The sequence below is a fragment of the Epinephelus lanceolatus genome, chromosome 11, assembly GCF_041903045.1.
Source record: "Epinephelus lanceolatus isolate andai-2023 chromosome 11, ASM4190304v1, whole genome shotgun sequence".
In the NCBI taxonomy this organism is placed as follows: Eukaryota; Metazoa; Chordata; class Actinopteri; order Perciformes; family Serranidae; genus Epinephelus; species Epinephelus lanceolatus.
In genome coordinates, this window is record NC_135744.1 from 31,448,607 (window position 1) to 31,467,089 (window position 18,483).

Here is an 18,483-nt window from a genome sequence, read left to right on the forward strand (position 1 = left end):
GTGTGTCTGTGTGTCGAGGGTGCGAGCCGCAGCTTCAGCTGCTCAGGTAGAGAGGCTGTGTAGCCCGGTGTGTTTTGTCGCTGATTCAATTCTGCAGGTTCTCTGCTGGAACACTGGAGACGGGGATCGAGCAGTTTGTCTCACTCGGGATAGAATATGCTTTTTTGGTTCATAGTTTATGATTGACGTACGATTTATTCGCGCTTAGAGGGAATAAATTTCCGTTATAACGGAAACGTGGGCACAGTTATCTATATAAAATACACAGACTAACTAACTAACTAACTGACTGACTAACATAAACAACTGAAAATTGAAAAAAATTAGCTTGCACCATTAGCTCTGGTAAGGGAAAGCATGAGGGAAAGCGGCTGACCGGAAGTCACACACAAAAAAACGTAAGTTGATCACTATTTACTTCTGTGTTTGAAAATAAGGTGGATAGCATTTGTCTTACCTGCCCTATGGGCAGCAAGGCCCTGTCCTGTACCACAAGGTTTTACAACAATGTACTCATGATTCATGCACTGATGATGTTTCCTTTATGAACAGAACATGAAACAGAAGCCATTTTTCTTTACATTTAAATAAGACCATGTTTTAAGTGTTTTCAGTTGTAAGGATTCATGTGTTTTCAGTAAAATGGGAGTAATGATCCTTACTGGTCCTTATATTGTACTGTAGCACATACAGTCATCTGCTGTCAGGTACTTTGAGTGAAACAACAGGTTTCTCACATCACCTGTCATAAGAAATGAAAATGAAAAAAATCACAACAGTCACAGCAGAAAGCTCTGTTGTTTCCTTCTTTTATGCCAACTATAAGTAGCAGTATCCTGTTTGCATCATCATGCTATTTCAACAACCAAATCATACCCATGATGTTAACAGACCAAGGCAACAAGTCAAACCAGTCCAGAACAGTAAGGACTCCTCCCTGGACATGAAGCTTTATAAATCAAGTCGTAGCTACAGAAAAGTGAAATTTACAAGTCAACATCAAGACCTAAGGTACAGTATGATCATATCTAACATGTCATATGTTTATGTTTTTACATTTTTATATGAACCAGCTTGACACTGTGTTGTGGCTACATTACACAGGAAAATCATTTAGGAAAAAAATGTTTTTATTAATCAGTACCAGAACAGTTAAGTTAATGTTTTAGTGTTTTGTTTCCATGTCTTGAATTTTGAGGATGAAAGAATTTATACTATATTAATAAATGTTTGTAATGTTTATAAAATAATAACTTTAAATTCCATTAACCAAAAAGCCAAACACCAAACCGCCCACAATTGTTATTCTTCTTTTGTGTTGATGTAAAGGAATGAACTGTTGTATAATGTGTTACCCTCCGTGACTTTTCAAGTGCTGGAAAGAAATCCTTTTGCAGTAAAATTCTGTGTTTATTGCGTTACATCCTGCTCTATTCAGAGGTTTGTCAACTCTAGGTGGTTGATTTTATAACCAAAAATCTAAACATGTTTTCGTAGCAACTTTGTGTGCAGTCAATAAAGTTTATCTTAAATTTTAATTTGACGGTGGTTCTAGATCAAAGGACAGCAAAATCTTCAGGAATCATCCTTTTGGGATGAAAGGTGATCCCTACTATATTCTACTGCAGTAGTCGACTTTATGGACCACAGACTAATGACTAATATCAGGCATGTCTATAGTCCGGCCCGGGGGCCAATTTTAAACAGCCCTTGACTTGACATATTTTTAAAAAAAATATCAGTGTATCTTGGCTCACTACACAATATTGGTTAATTAAGCAAGATCATTTTGTATTTCTCTCCTTCACTTCACAATGGCAGGACTATCGTACAGTTTGTAGACATGCAACAAGTAGGAACTATGCAGACAGAAGTGATGTGTTTTCATAAACAGACTGTAAACAAGCAAACAAAATGGTTACCTACCGGCAGACATTTGCTTCTAGGTAGCAAAGAAACTTAAAGTGAGGACAGTGGGGGCTGCTGCTTTCAGCAGCGGTTTAAAGCTGAATACATTTTAACTGAAATATGAACCAGTTGAGCTTGTCTCATTTGTTTGTGATTTCTTTTTTAATTAATCCATCTGATGTGAGAAGTGGCTGGCCCCCAAGTATGTTCCCATTATCTAAGCTGGCTCCCATTCAAAAATGTTTGGACACCCTGAGCTAATAAGCTATTGTGTTTGTGTTAGTCTCTCTGACAGGTTGTGCAGTGATGTTTGGGTTGGCTGCATTGTGTTTCCTGCTTCTGCAGACTGGAGCTTCTGGGTTTGGGTTATCCAGCGGAGAATCTCTGAGTCATCAGGAGATCACTAAGAGAGCAATCTTAAATACCACTGTGCAGACATGTCGTGCTCTGGCCCTGGCTGAGGGCAAAGACTTCACTTTTCCTGTAAGGATTAATGTCAACCACTTTATATTGACTTTTTATGTTAAATGACCAGTGGCTTTATAATTAGTATTATTCATTTTGTGTGTGTTTGTGTCCACAGTCTCTGACTGTTGATGCTGTTGCTGCTGCCTGTGAAGCGCCATCCAAGAGCTTCCTCCAAACCATCCAACTGATCCAAACAAAGAATAAACGAGTAGACTATTTTTTATTCTTCCTAGCACAATATCACATGGACAATGAACAAATTTTGGAGGGAAGGAAAATCATCACAGAAGGATTGGCAGCTGTGAAGGCCAGCAACAGGGAACAGAACTTTGAGGCTGCCAGAGAAAAACTGGGACAAATCTTACACCCTCTTCAGGTAGCCTTCTTTCTATCATTCCTTCTGTTTACATCACAGTTTTGTTTAATCAATGTCACACTTCAAAACTAACCCTCAAGTTCAGCAAGCGGCACAACAGTTTCTTTCCGTAGGCCCAAATTGTGTGCACTGACATTTATTTAATTCCACAACAACAACCTGTTAAAGGGAGCATTAATATGACTTACTGAAAAGAGATCTTGGTATTAATATACTATATGCTAGATAATAGATGCTCTGCTTGTTGTTGTTTTTATATAATAGGATTTCTACAGTCATAGCAACTGGGTGGAGATGGGAAACAAACTCCCAAACTCCAATCTGATCAGATCAGACACCAGCGTTGGCAACATAGCAGGTAAAGAAATGATGTTGTGTCAGTGTGTGAGTGGCCGTGTCACTGAAACAAAAGAAACAGAGATGAGGAAATGTTATGTTGCAATGCGATTACAGAGATTATTTCACAAGACAAAAGACTGACAAAATTTTCTTTCCCACAGCTGAAAGCAGAGCAACCTGTCGCAACTGTAATGGAGACGACTGCACGAACAACATTTTGGAGGATATCCTACAGGAAAGGATAATTACTTCAGGATACTTTAATTTTGTGCCTTTTTTTTCCTCCAAACCAAAAGGTAGCCTTCCTACCTGCTTACCTAAATAACTATATAAACTTTAAATTCATATTTGTCAGGTCTGTTGCTTAAATATTCAAAAATAGTACCACCCTGTGTGAATCATGTCCCAAATCTGCAGTTCCCCTTGGTTTCACAGAACTTTATTGTGAGTTTAAGCTCATTCTCAAGCTGTCTGGCACCCACATCTTGACTGTTTCGGTTCACTCTCACTTCCGTCAAAAAGCTGGAGTCGATGAAGACCTAAAACAGAGCTAAAAGAGAGTTAATATTATTCAAATATGCAAATATGCATGCAGCATAGGGCTGCAGGTTGGAATCATATCTGTAGTTGTTGTGGCACCGGCATAGCCCTAGTACATGGAGCAACTGCTCCACCAGGTGACCTACTGGGCACCCCAACACACAGCCTGTTTTGAGTACACTTTATTTGTCATTTTGTCAATCAAACCTGCGAGAATGAGTATGTAGTATTAATTTGGGACACTTTACAACTCTGAAAATGTTTTGCTGCCATTGGTGATTGGCACTCTGACCATCTGTACAAAATTGTATTACAGTCCATCTATTAGTGGTTAAAATATTTCAATCTGCACCAAAGTGGTGGACCAACCATCAGACCAGTGTTGCGATCACTTGAGCCGTGTTTCTAGTGTGGCTAAAAAAAAAAACAGTGCCAGAAAAAATTGTTTCGTCCCTGAAAAAGCAGTGTGGTATTCTCTGAAATGATATGTAAAGATGTATAAAACATTTTGTTCTCATTCTGTTTCTAATGCTGAACAGGAAAATGCAGCCACGGAGGTTTTCTTGATAGAACAAGTAACATTGAACCTAAAGGTGGGATCAATAAAGACACTTTGGACTCCAGCCATGGACACCTCCACATGGAAGCTGTAAATGTGGCAATTGCTGCAACCAGTGAGCTCCTGGAGGACATTCGAGGGGCTGCTGGTGACAAACCATTCCTACAGTATGAAACCCTTTCTGTATGTTTCAGATATGCATGGTAAGGAGGTGGATTGCAAAGAGTTTTTATCTCTTATCTCTTCGTCTCCTTCCTTTTCTCTCCATCCCTCAGGATGATGGGAATCTCGAAAGAATCTGGTAAACCTCTTTGTTTTATGATCGACACGACAGGAAGCATGAGTGATGACATTGCAGCAGTGAGGACTGTCACTTCTGATATAATCGACAGGAGAGTGGGAACACAAGACGAGCCCTCAGTTTACATTCTCGTACCTTTCAATGATCCAGGTATGAGCTTAATGTTTTATCCCTCTGAAGTGAAGTAAAATTTATATTTCTTTCTTCATTCTCTTGCCTGCTAAACTGTAACTCAGTGATATAAAGCAGTGGACTTTTTGTGCTGTCATGTGCTGTATAGTTGGTTGAATATTATCACTGCTCAAATAAAATGCCAGCAATACAATAAGAAAAATAACAGTATTTGTAAATCATGAAGCACTCCACAAATGCATGCATCTCCACCTGAACCTCAGATTTTGGGCCACTGACAAGGACAACAGACCCAGAAGTCTTCAGGAATGCTATTAATTCACTAACAGCAACTGGTGGAGGAGATCCTCCAGAAATGAGTCTTTCAGGGCTTCAGGTACTGTGATGCCTTTGAGACATAATCTGTCTGCAAAACTTGAAAATAGGGAAAAAAGTAAAGGTAAACCTACCGTATGATTGCTGTCCTCTCTTCCTCATACAGCTGGCATTAACTGGTGCTCCTCCCAGTTCTGAGATCTTCCTCTTCACTGATGCAGCTGCTAAAGATGCACATCTGAGAAGCACAGTGATCGCACTCATTGAGCAAACCAAGACGGTGGTGAGTACTACGCTTCGTGTATGGGATGCCGTTTGTAAAGTGGCTCACACTGAAATTAATAGCAACGTTTTGCCACATTTAGCTTAAAAAAAAGTGCTGTGAATTTTTTAGTCACTTTTTACAGCATTTACAGCAATATTTGAAATATGTCAAATATAATGTCACAGTTAAACCTAAATATTAAATGTTACATCTAAATCAAAATGTTAAATGTAATTGTTAAATCTAAATCTAAATCTAAATGTTAAATCTAAATTTTAATATAAATGTTAAATCTAAAGCTAAATGTGAAATGTTAAATCTAAATGTGCTTGGTGAAACTAAATATTTAGCTAATATGCAAATGCACACTGCCGGCCACTGGAAGTACCAAAATAAAAGGCCAGGTGGTCAGACTCTGTTTATAGCATCAGCGTGATAAGAACTACCTAAAATGACAGAAACCATGTTTGGGGAAATTTTATTTGACGTGTACTTTGAGTTTTTAGTGTCCCATCCCTCCTTGACGTTAGCTAGCCAGTAGAGATTTGCTACTAGCAGCAGTGTACTTCAAGGATAGCACATTTGTTTTATTTTTCAAAAACTAGCTAGCTAATGTTAGCTAGTTTCATATAGCTTACATGCTGACATAAGGAACATATGCTACGCGAGTTAAAAAACAAACTTACGGAGTGCTGTGGTGGCTCTATGGTGGATACCGTCGCTGTTGCTGTCACCAACGATACACTCCTGAAATTCTCAATTGGGCCAAAACAGCCCTTCCAATGTTTTCAGCTAAATCGCAGGACATGTTGGCATGTTGGCAAGCAAGGATGGGACACTAAAAACTCAAAGTTCACGTCAAATAAAATTTCCCCAAACATGGGTTATGTCATTTTAGGTAGTTCTTATCATGCTGATGTATGTTCAAGTGTTAATTTTCTCCGATTAGTTTGGTTTTAATTCGTTATTTGATGCTATAAACACAGTCTGACCACCTGGGCTTTTATTTTGGTACTTCCAGCGACCGGCAGTGTGCATTTGCATATTAGCCAAATATTTAGTTTCACCAAGCACATTTAGATTTAACATTTAGATTAAGATTTAATATTTAGATTTAGATTTAACATTTAATATTTAACATTTAGATTTAGATTTAACATTTAGATTTAAATTTTTCATGTAGGTTTAACATTTAATATTTAGATTTAACTGTGACATTATATTTAACATATTTCAAATATTGCTGTAAATGTGGTAAAAAGTGACTTTAAAAAATTCACACCACTTTTTTAAACATTGTTTGATGTTGATGTGGCAAAATGCTGCTGTTAATTTTAGTGTGAGCCACTTTACAAACGGCACCCCATATTCGTGTAACAACAAACAAATGGTGTAAAAAATGATAGTGTAAGAAGAGTGTGTAATGTAATGAAAAAATAAATAAAAACTCATGATGTAAAAACTTGAGGAGGCTATGAGTGAGGCTGTACTTAGGCACTAATACTAATGTCTAAGTAAGTAGTAGGTAATGTTCACCATGTTCACTATTATCGTTTAGCATGCTAACATTTGCTATTTAGCATTACACATTACTGAGACTGAAGGGAATGGTATTGAAGTGTCAAAAATCGGTGCCTGGAAGTGGGCCTGTAGGCTCCCGACCTTGAACCTCTTGTCTCTTGTCAGGTGTCCTCAGATGTCGATTTGGTACCTTAGGCTCAGCTGGCAAATACTTAAAGAAACACTGGAAACAGGCAAAGTCCGATGCAATCAAGTTTAATGTGTCAACAGGCTTTAACACATACAACTTAGCGAGTCAGACTCCGGAGTGTGACTGAAAACCTGCTCTCAGAACCCTGGCTTATATGCTGGTGGAGATTCAAATGAGTCTCCACCTCTTTTTGCTAATCTTTCCCTCTTAAGACCAATTCTATTGGTGGAAAACCTTTCTTTGTGTCCAATTCTGATTGGGCCCATTTTTAATGGCGTAATGCAGCCTGGAATTTCCCAAGTTTTCTTCCCTTAGATCTGGTCTCACTTTCACTTTATTTTTAAAAATGTGTGTATGTATTACAGCATTTGAGTATGTGTTTCATCGTTTAACAAGACACAGTGTGTTCTTTCAGTAGGTGCATACAACATGATTACTTAGTCTGGTGCTATGGTGCTATGAGTACTTTGACACATACATCAATGCTTTATCATATTTAAATGTAGATCAAAGAACTTTATAATGCCTTATACATAAAAACATGATTATATAAGTTTCTTGATCAATTTATACATCTTAACCTTACTGTTTGATTTGTCGGCACAAACTTTTACACTACAGTATTTCATCATAAACAAAAGTTTTGGAAGAACTATATAAAAACATTGTTTAGCTATTAAAGACTTTTCTGATTTGGTTTAACCTAAAAGACCCTAGACTTTAAGACCTTATGCATGGGCTTAATTCTCATTCAAACTTTTTCATTTCTTTTTAGGTAAACTTCATGATAACTGCCGTTCTGGGATTTCGTCGTCGTAGACAGAGTGATGATAGCCTCCAACAACAACAACCAATCAGTCGAATGGCAAGATCAGATGCTCAGCTGTACAGAGACCTGGCTCAGGCTTCAGGAGGTCTGGCTATTGAAGTCTCAAAGAGTGAGCTCCTTGAAGCCACCAGCATCATAACACAGACATCCAGCTCCTCTCTGGTATTAACACTCTCACTGTGCATTATGAGTTTTCAAAATTCATAATTCATTTACGATTCAGTTGTGACACCAGTGTCATTTAACCTCCTAGGTGACCCTTCTGCAGGCAGCCAGGAATCCAGGAAAGGCTGAAAATTTCACCTTCACCGTTGACGAGTCGGTGAAAAACCTCACAGTTTACATCACTGGGAACTCTGTGACCTTTACTCTTATCAGTCCCTCAGGTGATAGACTCACAAGTCAGCCTTTAGACGCTTTGCTTAACTAAAGACTGATGACTTTCTCCCTGATTTTGTGTTTAGATGGGCGGATACGATTTCAGAGTTTAAAAAACTCCCTACGTTGCAGAACCAATAGTAAATCCGCAGGGCGGTCCTTTGGTGGTTCGCTGAACTCTTGTACTTGTAAACATAGTCCGACTAGAAACACGTGTAGCGGTACAAAATGGCTCAGCTGCGCTCGCAGAAAACGCCGTCAAAGTTAGTGAATGTTTGTCGCGTTTGCGGGGACACATTCTCGCCAACTAAAAGAATCAAACATAATCTTTTACAAGGCCATGACTCATCTGTCCGGCCAGACTATAGAGGGAATCGCCTTGTTGTTTAGAAATACTTCCAGGTAGAAAACCAGCAGAGTTTAGCTATATATATATCTATATATATCTATATATCTCACATTTTTCACATCTCTGTATCACTGTTTAGACTACTCTGATGTTTGTAAAGTCTATAAACACAATGATTGAACAAACATTACTATTTCTGTGTGCACGTTTTGTAATTAATAACACGGTTATTGTAGATTAGCTGGGCTAACCGTTAGCTGTTAGCCCTGTTAGCCCTGTTAGCCGTTAGTGGTGTCTGTAATAACCAGTAACTCAATAAACACGTGTGCTCATCCGTGAAAAAAATATTTTTTCCAGCGGATATCATAGTTACAACATGATTGAGCTAGCAAAGCAGTTTTGTGTTGCTATGTGTGGTAGTTATTCAGTTTTCGGAAATCACGATGTCTAGAAAGCACCAGTGGCTGCAGCTGACAGGGACAGCTAACAGCAGCAGCAAAGCTAACATCAGGATGTCATCTGTTAAAAGCCTCCCGTTGTCGGATACGACATGAAACTACTCCAGTTAGCTCAATCATGTTGTAACTAAGACATCCGCTGGAAAAAATATTTTTTTCACGGATGAGCACACGTTTGATAAAATGGAGTTAAATCCCTCGGCATCCATTTTCAAGCTCTCTGTGTGTTTGTTTCCTTGCGGACGAGAAAAGGGGGAACACACATTTCCGAGAAGGCGTGTCCTTTTCAAAAATGCAAGAGGCGTTGCTTTGTTGCCGGCCGTTTTCGCCGGTGTGTTAAACACACTTTAGAAAGGAGTGTCTCCAGACTATCAGAAGGCGGAGATCTCTGATTGTCTGGTGGCGAGACTACTCAAGTGATCACTCTGTGCAGATGAAATATTTTAAAGTTGTTATCACTGTAAGAGTAGAGGAGGTTCTTTAAAGCCACTTTGTGTGGAAATTTCTGACTTTGGCCCCATCTGGTTGTAAATGCTGTTGATACAGATTTTGTGTACAGCTGCTATTCCTGGTTTGACCAACAGAGATCGCACCTTTATTTTGATATTCCATTAGATTTGGTCATTGCCACTTCCTGTCCCACCCTCACTTTCCCACACTGTGGTTTTGTCAGATCAGAAGATGATGGATAGCAGGCATGTTTGTCACGTTATTGTTCGGCAAAAGATAAAGATTTAAGATAAAAACTAAACCCCCCTCCCATTTCGGAGCTGCAAGCGGGCAAAGTGGTCAGTACAATTTTATTGTGTAACTTTTATTTCAACTTTTGTGTCATTTCATGGACTGTGTATATCAAAATCCATTGTTATATTTTGTGTCTGTTTGTAGTTCTACGGTGGTGATTGATGGTGCAACGTGAAGCTAGCTAGGCTAGCTATTTGAAGGCATCAATAAAAGATAAACCCATCTGTATAAAGAACCGGAGTCCTCGCATGTTTCAAATGGGAGCATACTGATGGTCATATTAAGCGTTACACTGAGGTCGACAATTCACGCAGCTGCTCTAAGAAATTGAAAGGTTAAATGCTTAACTTTTGGCTTTTTACCCTGTGTGCTTCATTACATGCCATTGCTCTCCTTTTAGGTGTGTCTCAGGAAAGCACCAACACGACAGGCTCACTGATCACTGCATCCCAGTCAGTGGGAAATTTCAAGACTCTGCAGCTAAAGCAACAAGTTGGACTGTGGGAAATTCAAATGGTGTCAACAAATCCCTACATTCTGAAGGTTGTAGGTGAGAACTCCACAATTATGAGGTTGAATGACATAATCAATACTTAAGATACTTTAGGTATAACTATCCCTTACCAAATGTATTATGTTGATCTGTTCTGTATGACATCTATTGCACGTCCATCCTGGAAGAGGGATCCTTCCTGAGTTGCTCTTCCTGAGGTTTCTACCATTTTTTTCCCCCGTTAAAGGGTCTTTTGGGGGAGTTTTTCATTATCCCCTGTGAGGGTCCAAAGGACTGAGGGATGTTATATGCTGTAAAGCCCTCAGAGGCAAATTGTGATTTGTGATATTGGGGTTACATAAACATTAACAATCTAATGGAATCTAAAGGACATGACTAAAGTGACAGCGCTGGAATCTTGCATAGGAGCCGGAGTTTGGTGCCACTTCTCTTGTGGAGTCAATGAGGCGGGCACGACAAATTACATTATAACCCATCATATCTTTGTTGTTGCAACTCTGATTGAAAAAATCCTACCACCAAATTAAAAAGCACACATTACATAATGCTGACTGACATTTTAAAAGGAAAATGAACCCACACATTTAGAAAAAGCATTACACAATCATGGGTTATTGTGTGATTTGCAGTGTCCGCCCCATTAACCTCAGTAGAAGCGGCACTAAAGTCCGGCTCCAATACAAAATCGCATGCTGTCACTGATGTCATGACCTTTCCTTCCATCATTGTTCCTTCAAGAAGCCTTCAGGAGGTAAACAGGGACCAAAGCTGTTGCACTAGCAGCAAAATAGCAACCTACATAGTGGAGGTGAATGAAATTTAGTTTTTGGTTCTCCAAACATTAAATATGTCATTCGAGACAGTGTCACGAGTACCTGGTTACTCCACAGACCTCAGGACAGCATTCATCAGGTTTCATTGAAACTACTTCTGCAGAAGAAACGGTGTTGAATCAGCTGTTTTGTGGAGGATTGTGCTTAATTTTGTAATTTTAGTCTTCAAAAATAATGATAGTGATAAATACGCTTCAAAGGAATGGTAAAAGTAATGAATATTTACTGGTGATCATACATCTGGTCTCTCTGGTTTATTGTAACTTTTTTATTTGCAGGCGAAAGTCCTGTTGATTTCCTGTTTAACTTTTTGGAGGAATCGCAGGGCCCGTTCGGAGGTTTTGATGTCGTAGACAATCGTCCCAGAGGTGGTAAAGGAGCCAGAAGTTTGTGATATGCCAAAGTAATTGACTTTAGCATATTTCAGTGGATATTCTCTTTTTCTGAAGGTGTTAATGGTAGCCTGATGGTGACAGTGACCGGGAGTGAATCCGCCACAGTGACAGAAGTCATTCTGGTTGAATCGTCTGGGTCGGGAGAGGTTAATGGCAACGTGGAGGCTCAGGGTGGAGGAGACTTCTTGGCTCACTTTGACAGAATACCAGCAGAGGAGTTTGTGGTGCTTGTGAAAGGGCAGAGCAACAATGGTTCCTCCAGAATGTCCTCAACAAACTTTCAAAGGCAGTCCTCCACCAACATCAGCGCATCTGCTGTGGCTGTTACTTCTGTACGTAAAATGCATCTACCTAAAAACTTATGATAGGACTTTTGAGATAAACTGTACTGCCACAGTCTTTGAGATTGATAGTGACTGATTTCCTTCCGTTTTTAGCCTGATTCAGACAGCGTCTTAGTTCCAGGAACACCACTTTCAGTTCCCTTCACTGTGATGACGAGCGGTGCAGGAGGAACCTTCAGCATCCAAGCTACCAATGACCAAAGTTTTCCCTCAACTTTCCCGTCCAGTTTAATGCTGGAAACTGACGGCAGTGCCAATGGTACAGTGACCCTTACAGCACCTCTTAACACCGTGTCTGGTACTGTCGTCACCCTGACCATTTCGGCCGAGGCTTCAGGAGGCACAGACACCAACTACGTCGTGCGGCGTCTTACTGTCCTTGAAACGGTAACTTTCACAGATCACAATTCAATCAATGTTAAAGGGATAGTTCGACATTTTGGCAAATTCGCCTATTTCCGTAATCCCTATAGTCATATGAGTAGGTACATTACCTTTAATTGTCAGTGCGTGCTGTTCTGAGATCGGTGGGGCAGAGCTGCCCGCTGAAATGGAGGTGAATGGTACAGGTCCCTCTCTCCCTCAAAACTAATCAAATACACCATCAAATGACTCCAAAACACTCTAGTGGACAACACCTGGCTTGTGCATTCCCCACCCTATGAAATAATAATGTAATATTACGAGACAGAGTTGTTTTGAAGCCAAATGCAGAGCCGGAACTACATTCCAAACATACAGTACTTGCTGGGCGGAGTGATTTCAAACAGTGTATGTTTAGTGCAGTTACTCCCGTCATCAAAACAACACGTTTGTTGAGAAGAAGCCAGAATATACAGAGGCAGAGTTACAGGTTTTGGAAGAAGAGAGAGCAAGAGAGGCTGAGACTGCCGAGCAACCAGGGGCTGAGGGGAGACCCAGAGCCGGTGGTGTAAATGTGGGGCTTACTGGCCACTTTATTAGGTACACCTGTGCAATATAAATACAGAGTACGCCTCAAAATAATCACCGGAACACGGGGAGAACATGCTAACTCCCCACTCATAAATCACCACAACTCCTGAAGGAACAACAACATAAAATGTTCCCTAGCAGTCTGTTTATTCCCAACAATGAGAAGTAATGCTAGTCACTTCATTATATGCTTTGGGCAAGCACTTATCCATAACATAACCACAACAACATTTGCATTTTAGCCTTATTTACCATGCTTGGGTTGTAGGCTAATGTTACTCAACATCGAGGTAACGTTACAGCAGAGAGATTGCTGAGCAATTTACACAACGATCACTTACCACGTCTGCTCGTTTTGTGATGCCGACAGATGGTATGACAGTATCTTTCAAGAAAAGCGTTTGAACCATTCCTGAGCTTCTGCGCTCCATCCTTTCAGTGTAGTCCTCCGGTAAAAAATGACAGGAGCACACAAACATTTTCCGGACCATTTCCACAGGCGTGTTGGGGTCGATGTCCAGCACAAATAGCCATTGTTTCATCCTGTCCGTATTACTGGTTGAAACTACGTGAAACTTCACTTTGCTCCATGTCTTCGGCTTGCTACTGCAACCTTTTACAATACATGTGTAAACCGTTATTTACAAAAACACTTGTAAACTTTCCTCATACCTTCTGGTGTGTCCAGCTAACGATACCGCAAATGGCTACAAGCAATAACAACGGCACTGTCTCAGCTGCGCACAGTGTCACTCCGCCCAGTGTTTTACTCAAGAAAGTAGTTCCGAGTATTTGCTTCATGTGTTGTAATGTTACTTAATAATATATTATTATTTCATAGCATGGGGAATGCGCAAGCCATTGTCCACTAGAGTGTTTTGGAGTCATTTGATGGTGTATTTGATTAGTTTTGAGGGAGAGAGGGAGCTGTACCGTTCACCTCCATTTCAGCGGGCAGCTCTGCCGCACCGATCTCAGAACAGCATGCACTGGCAATTAAAGGTAATGTACCTACTCATATGACTATAGGGATTACAGCAATAGGCGAATTTGCCAAAATGTTGAACTATCCCTTTAAGGCAGTGAATGATCATTCTGTCTTATTTAATCCCTTCATCACTGTGTTTATTGGTTGAATTAATGACTGGAGGCAGCAGTAGCTCAGTCCATAGGGACCTGGATTGGGAACTGGAGGGCACTACTGTAGTAATGATTATGTGCGCAACTTCCAGTGAGATAGCGGAAGTAGCAGTAAGCTAGTTAGTCCCATAGACTGTCTGTGGTTCGTCCCAGTGGCTACTCTTGGTGGCTAACCGCCAACACTGGTTCTTTTCGAAAGTAATTTGCCTTCAGTTTAGCAAATACTAATTTATTTTTTAACAAATATCTGACTATTGTTAATGTAGCATTTTCTTTTTAAGATATTTTTTGCCTTTAATGGACAGGACAGTTAAGTGTGAAAGGGGGAGAGAGAGGGGGGATGACATGCAGCAAAGGGCCACAGGCTGGACTCGAACCCGGGCCGCTGTGGCAACAGCCTTGTACATGGGGCGCCTGCTCTACCACTAAGCCAGTGACGCCCCATGTAGCATTTTCTAAAACGTTGTTGTGGAGCTCTGGTACCTATTGCACTGTCTGTGTCTGTAACGACTAACAACCAGTCTAAGCTAAATTTTTGTCTTCAGCAACTGTGTGTTGAACATGTAACCAGAACAAAAAGTGATTGTTCCTGTTGCCAAAGGTACCATTGATATGAGAAATAAAACCACAAGTGTTTCACCAGACATAGTGAAAAAGTATTAAATCAGAATTTGCAGAAGAGAATGACACCTCGACTGACAGGTCCGTCACTCAACGTCAGTACATGGTATCCTTGTCTTTCTCCGTCTGACTTCATTCTCAACCTACATTAGAAAATTGCTCGTTATAAAATAAACTCAGCAACATACCTTGAAATATGTATTTAGTCATTAGGGCTGAGAATGTGTCACTGATTTACCGTACTTCCTTTTTTATCATATTACAAAATGAATGCCAAAAGTTATTTATTTTACTACTACTTTATATTACTGTTACTGAAGTCTGTTGCTAAATTCAGCATCATGTTTGCTCAGAATAGTTTTTAATAAATCAGTAGTTAAAACAACGTGTAAACTGCGTAGGGATGCACCAAAATGAAAATTTGTGGCCGAAGCCGAAGCCTATTATTATTAAACGCTTGGCCAAATACCGAGTACCGAATACCGAATATCATTGTTTAGTTTTTAGTTTCTGCAGATGAATCCCCTCCAGATTAGTGTTGTCACGGTACCAAAATTAGGACCCACTGTGCGAAACCAATGAAAATACCATGGTTCTGAGTAGTATCACGATACCACAGCGAAAATGAGGCAGATGTGCCTTTTGTCATTTATAAAAAGATAAATCACTTTTCTATAGTACATCAATGATATTTCAATGGAATAAATTACTTATTGACTTATTCATACTTCAAAAACAGCATCAATGAGTGATTAACATAGGGGGGATCAAAATAAAATAAATAAATAAAATAAAAATCAACCAGCCACCCTCCTCCCCTGACAAGTCCCTTCATAAGTAACGAACAGTCCCTAAAGTGCGGTGAGGTTTGTGGGCTGTGAATGGCTCGTTTCTCCTCTGACATATCACGTACGGTCTGTGTTCGGCTGGCTCGGCTGTTCAGGTACTTCTGGGCAGTCATGACACCAAGAAGAGGATATTATTGGAGCCGACTTCTCCGTCGCCCGGTAAGCTTATGGCCGCCGTAATTGACAGGAATGCATTACTGTCCACGTCTGTGACCCCCGTTCAACCCACAATAGGTGGGATTCGCCTTTCGTTTCTGCTGCTGGTTGAAATCTGTAGGCTGCTCGCACAGCGTGCTGAATGATTTAAGCCTATTTTGCTCGCTCAAAACTATTTTTAGCGACTAAAAATAGTTTTGAGCGAGCAAAATAGGCTTAAATCATTCATTCATTCATTTGCGACAAATGTGAGTGCCGTGACGGGCGGATCGCCATACTGCCGACATTTTACTCCGCCCGTCAAGGAACGCTGTTTGATTGCGTTATCAAAACATGCCGCTATTATTCAGCCTTGCTTTTAACTTATTCCACCGAATACCGAATGTGTGTTTTTTGCAATATTCGGCCGAATATATTCGGTTACCGAATATTCGGTGCATCCCTAAAACTGCGTGGTTAGCGCAGACAAGAGGATTAGCTTGGAAACATCACATAAATCCCCTTTACATAGAACTACAGTTAATACTGATTTATGTGTTAGTATCTCTTAATAAGTCATTATAAATCATAATTCATCTTTAGAGGGAGCAGAAGCTTGGGCCATGTCAAAGTTAACAATATTTTAACGGTGCAAGGCGAGCTAATTGCTAGCATGCTCGGTTGAAAAGGGGGCAAAAAACAATGCTTTGAGACGGCTGTCAGTGATGGCAGAGGTATGATCACAAAATCCCGTTTGAGCTATAACAGGTGGTGTGTTCCACGTTTTATTTCCCAATTTCCCAATTCCCAATGCCGGAAGTCGGGCACATATTTCGTGCAAGAGATCATGGGGCTAGGAATAAAGTGGATAGGTCCTGTTTGTGCATGTGTGTGTATTTCGGGCCTGTGTATATGACAACAGAGTGAGAAAACTGAATTTCCCCTTGGGGATGAATGATGTGTAATCTTCTTTTTCTAAAACCCGCTGACTTTTACCTTCTTTTGCTCCTCATAGGTGACTGATATCACTAAGCCAGTGTGTGAGCTGCTCAGCCTACAGTCCAACTGCTCTGATAACTGCGTGTTATCAATGTGGGAGCTCTCTGTTCAGGTGACGGATGGTGCTAATGGGACGGGTGTCGACCGTATTACCCTTAGACAAGGCAACGGGACCTTGAACACCAGCTTGGCCACTGACAATGAGAACATAACCCTGGTTTCCTACAATGCGTCTTGCTGTTCACCTGATGTGGAGCTGGTGGTTGTGGATCGGGTGGGTAATGTAGCCACATGTTTCTACAGCGTCCGGAAAACTGCCGCCACCGGCTCACAAGCTGTGACCGTCGCTCCAGCCTCCAATAGCCCACAGCGTCCAACAGTAGCAGCTGTTGAGTCTTTGTCTAACAGAGCTGCTCAGTCTTTTCTTGTTTGCCTTAGCATCATGGTCCTGGGGCTCAGTTTAACATTTTAACTTGGGGTCAAATGAGTGCTTACATGTTAGTGTGGGGGTGAGATACATTTAAAAATGTGCTTTTGGCTTTGGAAAATAAACTACATGCTCTATTGATCCTATAATAATAAATAAAGTACATGTTTTGCTCAACCAACACTCGAAAACTGAAAAAATATGCAAACAAAAAGCTTGAAATGAGAAATATTACGTATTACATGTATAACATTTTGTATCAGAGCTGGAACCTTGAAACACAACCTTTACAATGGACAGTACCACGGTAAAATTGATAATACCATCCATTACTATCACTCTACCATAGTAGGTCTTTGTAAAGGAACATTCAGTTTTCACTGAAACCATCTGAGAGGGATTAAATTCAACATTTTGGTTATGTTGGAGGCTGTTGTTTTATTGTGTTGTGGAACTGTAATGCGTTACACACATAGGTGTTTATAATATTTGGTCCAGCTAAGTTGATTTAGTCAGGGGAGCCTAATAATCTGGTTCGTGAGTGTGTGTACAACTTGGTGAATCATACCACTGTAAAACAATATTGAAATCTTTAAGCTATGCAATATTAACAACATGTTCTGTGGGCATTACAGGGCGCTTGGTGGTAGTGTAAAACCTTTAAATGGTTAATGGGGTTGTGAATATATTAGGGAGATTTGAGCATGTCAATTTAATTATGATATCTCAATCAAGGATCATTGAGTCAAGTTTTCAGTACTACTGATGTTAAATTGTGGAATGGGGTTATGTGTACTAATAAATAAAATTTAAAACCCATGCAAAAAAAACCCCAACTTTGGTCACAATAAATCTTTCAACATTTGTCTACTTAAGAAGACGTATTTTTGGTTGGTTTACGATTAGACTTCTTTAGGAATTTAGCAAAGACTGAAGAAAGGTATTCGCACATCCATCTGTCTCAGATGCAGGTGTGTTGGACAATATCACTTGAGTCTTTGAACAGAAAATCCTGCACACTGCTCTTGTTCAGCTTCACAATTTATTAGCAACACTAACGTTTCGATCCTCCTGATGAACATCCACGAGGACCGAAGAGCAGCATGCGGGATTTTCTATTCAAAGACCCAATTTAGCAAAGTTAAAGTTGTGAAAATGTGGTGGTGCTTTGTGTCAAGTGTACATACATAGTGAGAATAATAGCTCAGGGAAATGTCAGGCCCCTGGGCCCTTAGCTTTCTGAAAATGTGCCCCTATGAACAATATAATTGAATAGCCCTGTTGTATAGCAACAGTTGAAGGAGATAAAGGTGACCTAGCTGCGTCAGATTACGTTACATCATCAGAGGGTAACATCTATCATAGCTACTCATAATTGACCTATGGCTAAGCCACGCTCCAGTCACTATCAACAAACTATCAACATTCAGTGACCGGGGCTATGGCAGGTGTCCCAGTACACGGCATTTCGCAGGAGGCAATTGATGATTTTTGGGGACATAACGATCGGATTTCATTCAGAAGTAACCGAAAGGGCCTAAACTACGCATTGGAGGGATGTATTCATCATTTTATTGTTGAGAAGGTCGATAAAAAGCTTA

General features: G+C 40.2%; 1 protein-coding gene and 1 long non-coding RNA gene across 3 annotated transcripts; both read left to right on the forward strand.

Annotated features, from left to right (window-relative positions):
- The first annotated feature begins 880 nt into the window (after window positions 1-880).
- On the forward strand, window positions 881-17,303 carry LOC117261834 (von Willebrand factor A domain-containing protein 7-like). 2 transcript variants are annotated; one of them, XM_033634370.2, is made up of 16 exons: window positions 881-1,011; window positions 2,192-2,391; window positions 2,492-2,752; window positions 3,017-3,110; window positions 3,253-3,387; window positions 4,171-4,357; window positions 4,466-4,641; window positions 4,887-4,999; window positions 5,105-5,221; window positions 7,690-7,905; window positions 7,997-8,129; window positions 10,073-10,222; window positions 11,298-11,390; window positions 11,469-11,746; window positions 11,852-12,145; window positions 16,472-17,303. In XM_033634370.2, exons 2-16 carry the CDS (start codon window positions 2,215-2,217, stop codon window positions 16,925-16,927), a joined length of 2,880 nt encoding a protein of 959 aa, XP_033490261.2. In that variant the 5' UTR covers window positions 881-1,011; window positions 2,192-2,214; the 3' UTR covers window positions 16,928-17,303. The 2 variants fall into 2 exon arrangements, with proteins under 2 accessions (XP_033490261.2, XP_078028628.1); XM_078172502.1 differs by having other exon boundaries at window positions 11,298-11,387.
- Window positions 8,136-9,907, forward strand: LOC144464686 (uncharacterized). Its single transcript, XR_013492349.1, has 2 exons — window positions 8,136-9,716; window positions 9,817-9,907. It is a non-coding gene; the product is annotated as an uncharacterized LOC144464686 (long non-coding RNA).
- Window positions 17,304-18,483: the final 1,180 nt, after the last annotated feature.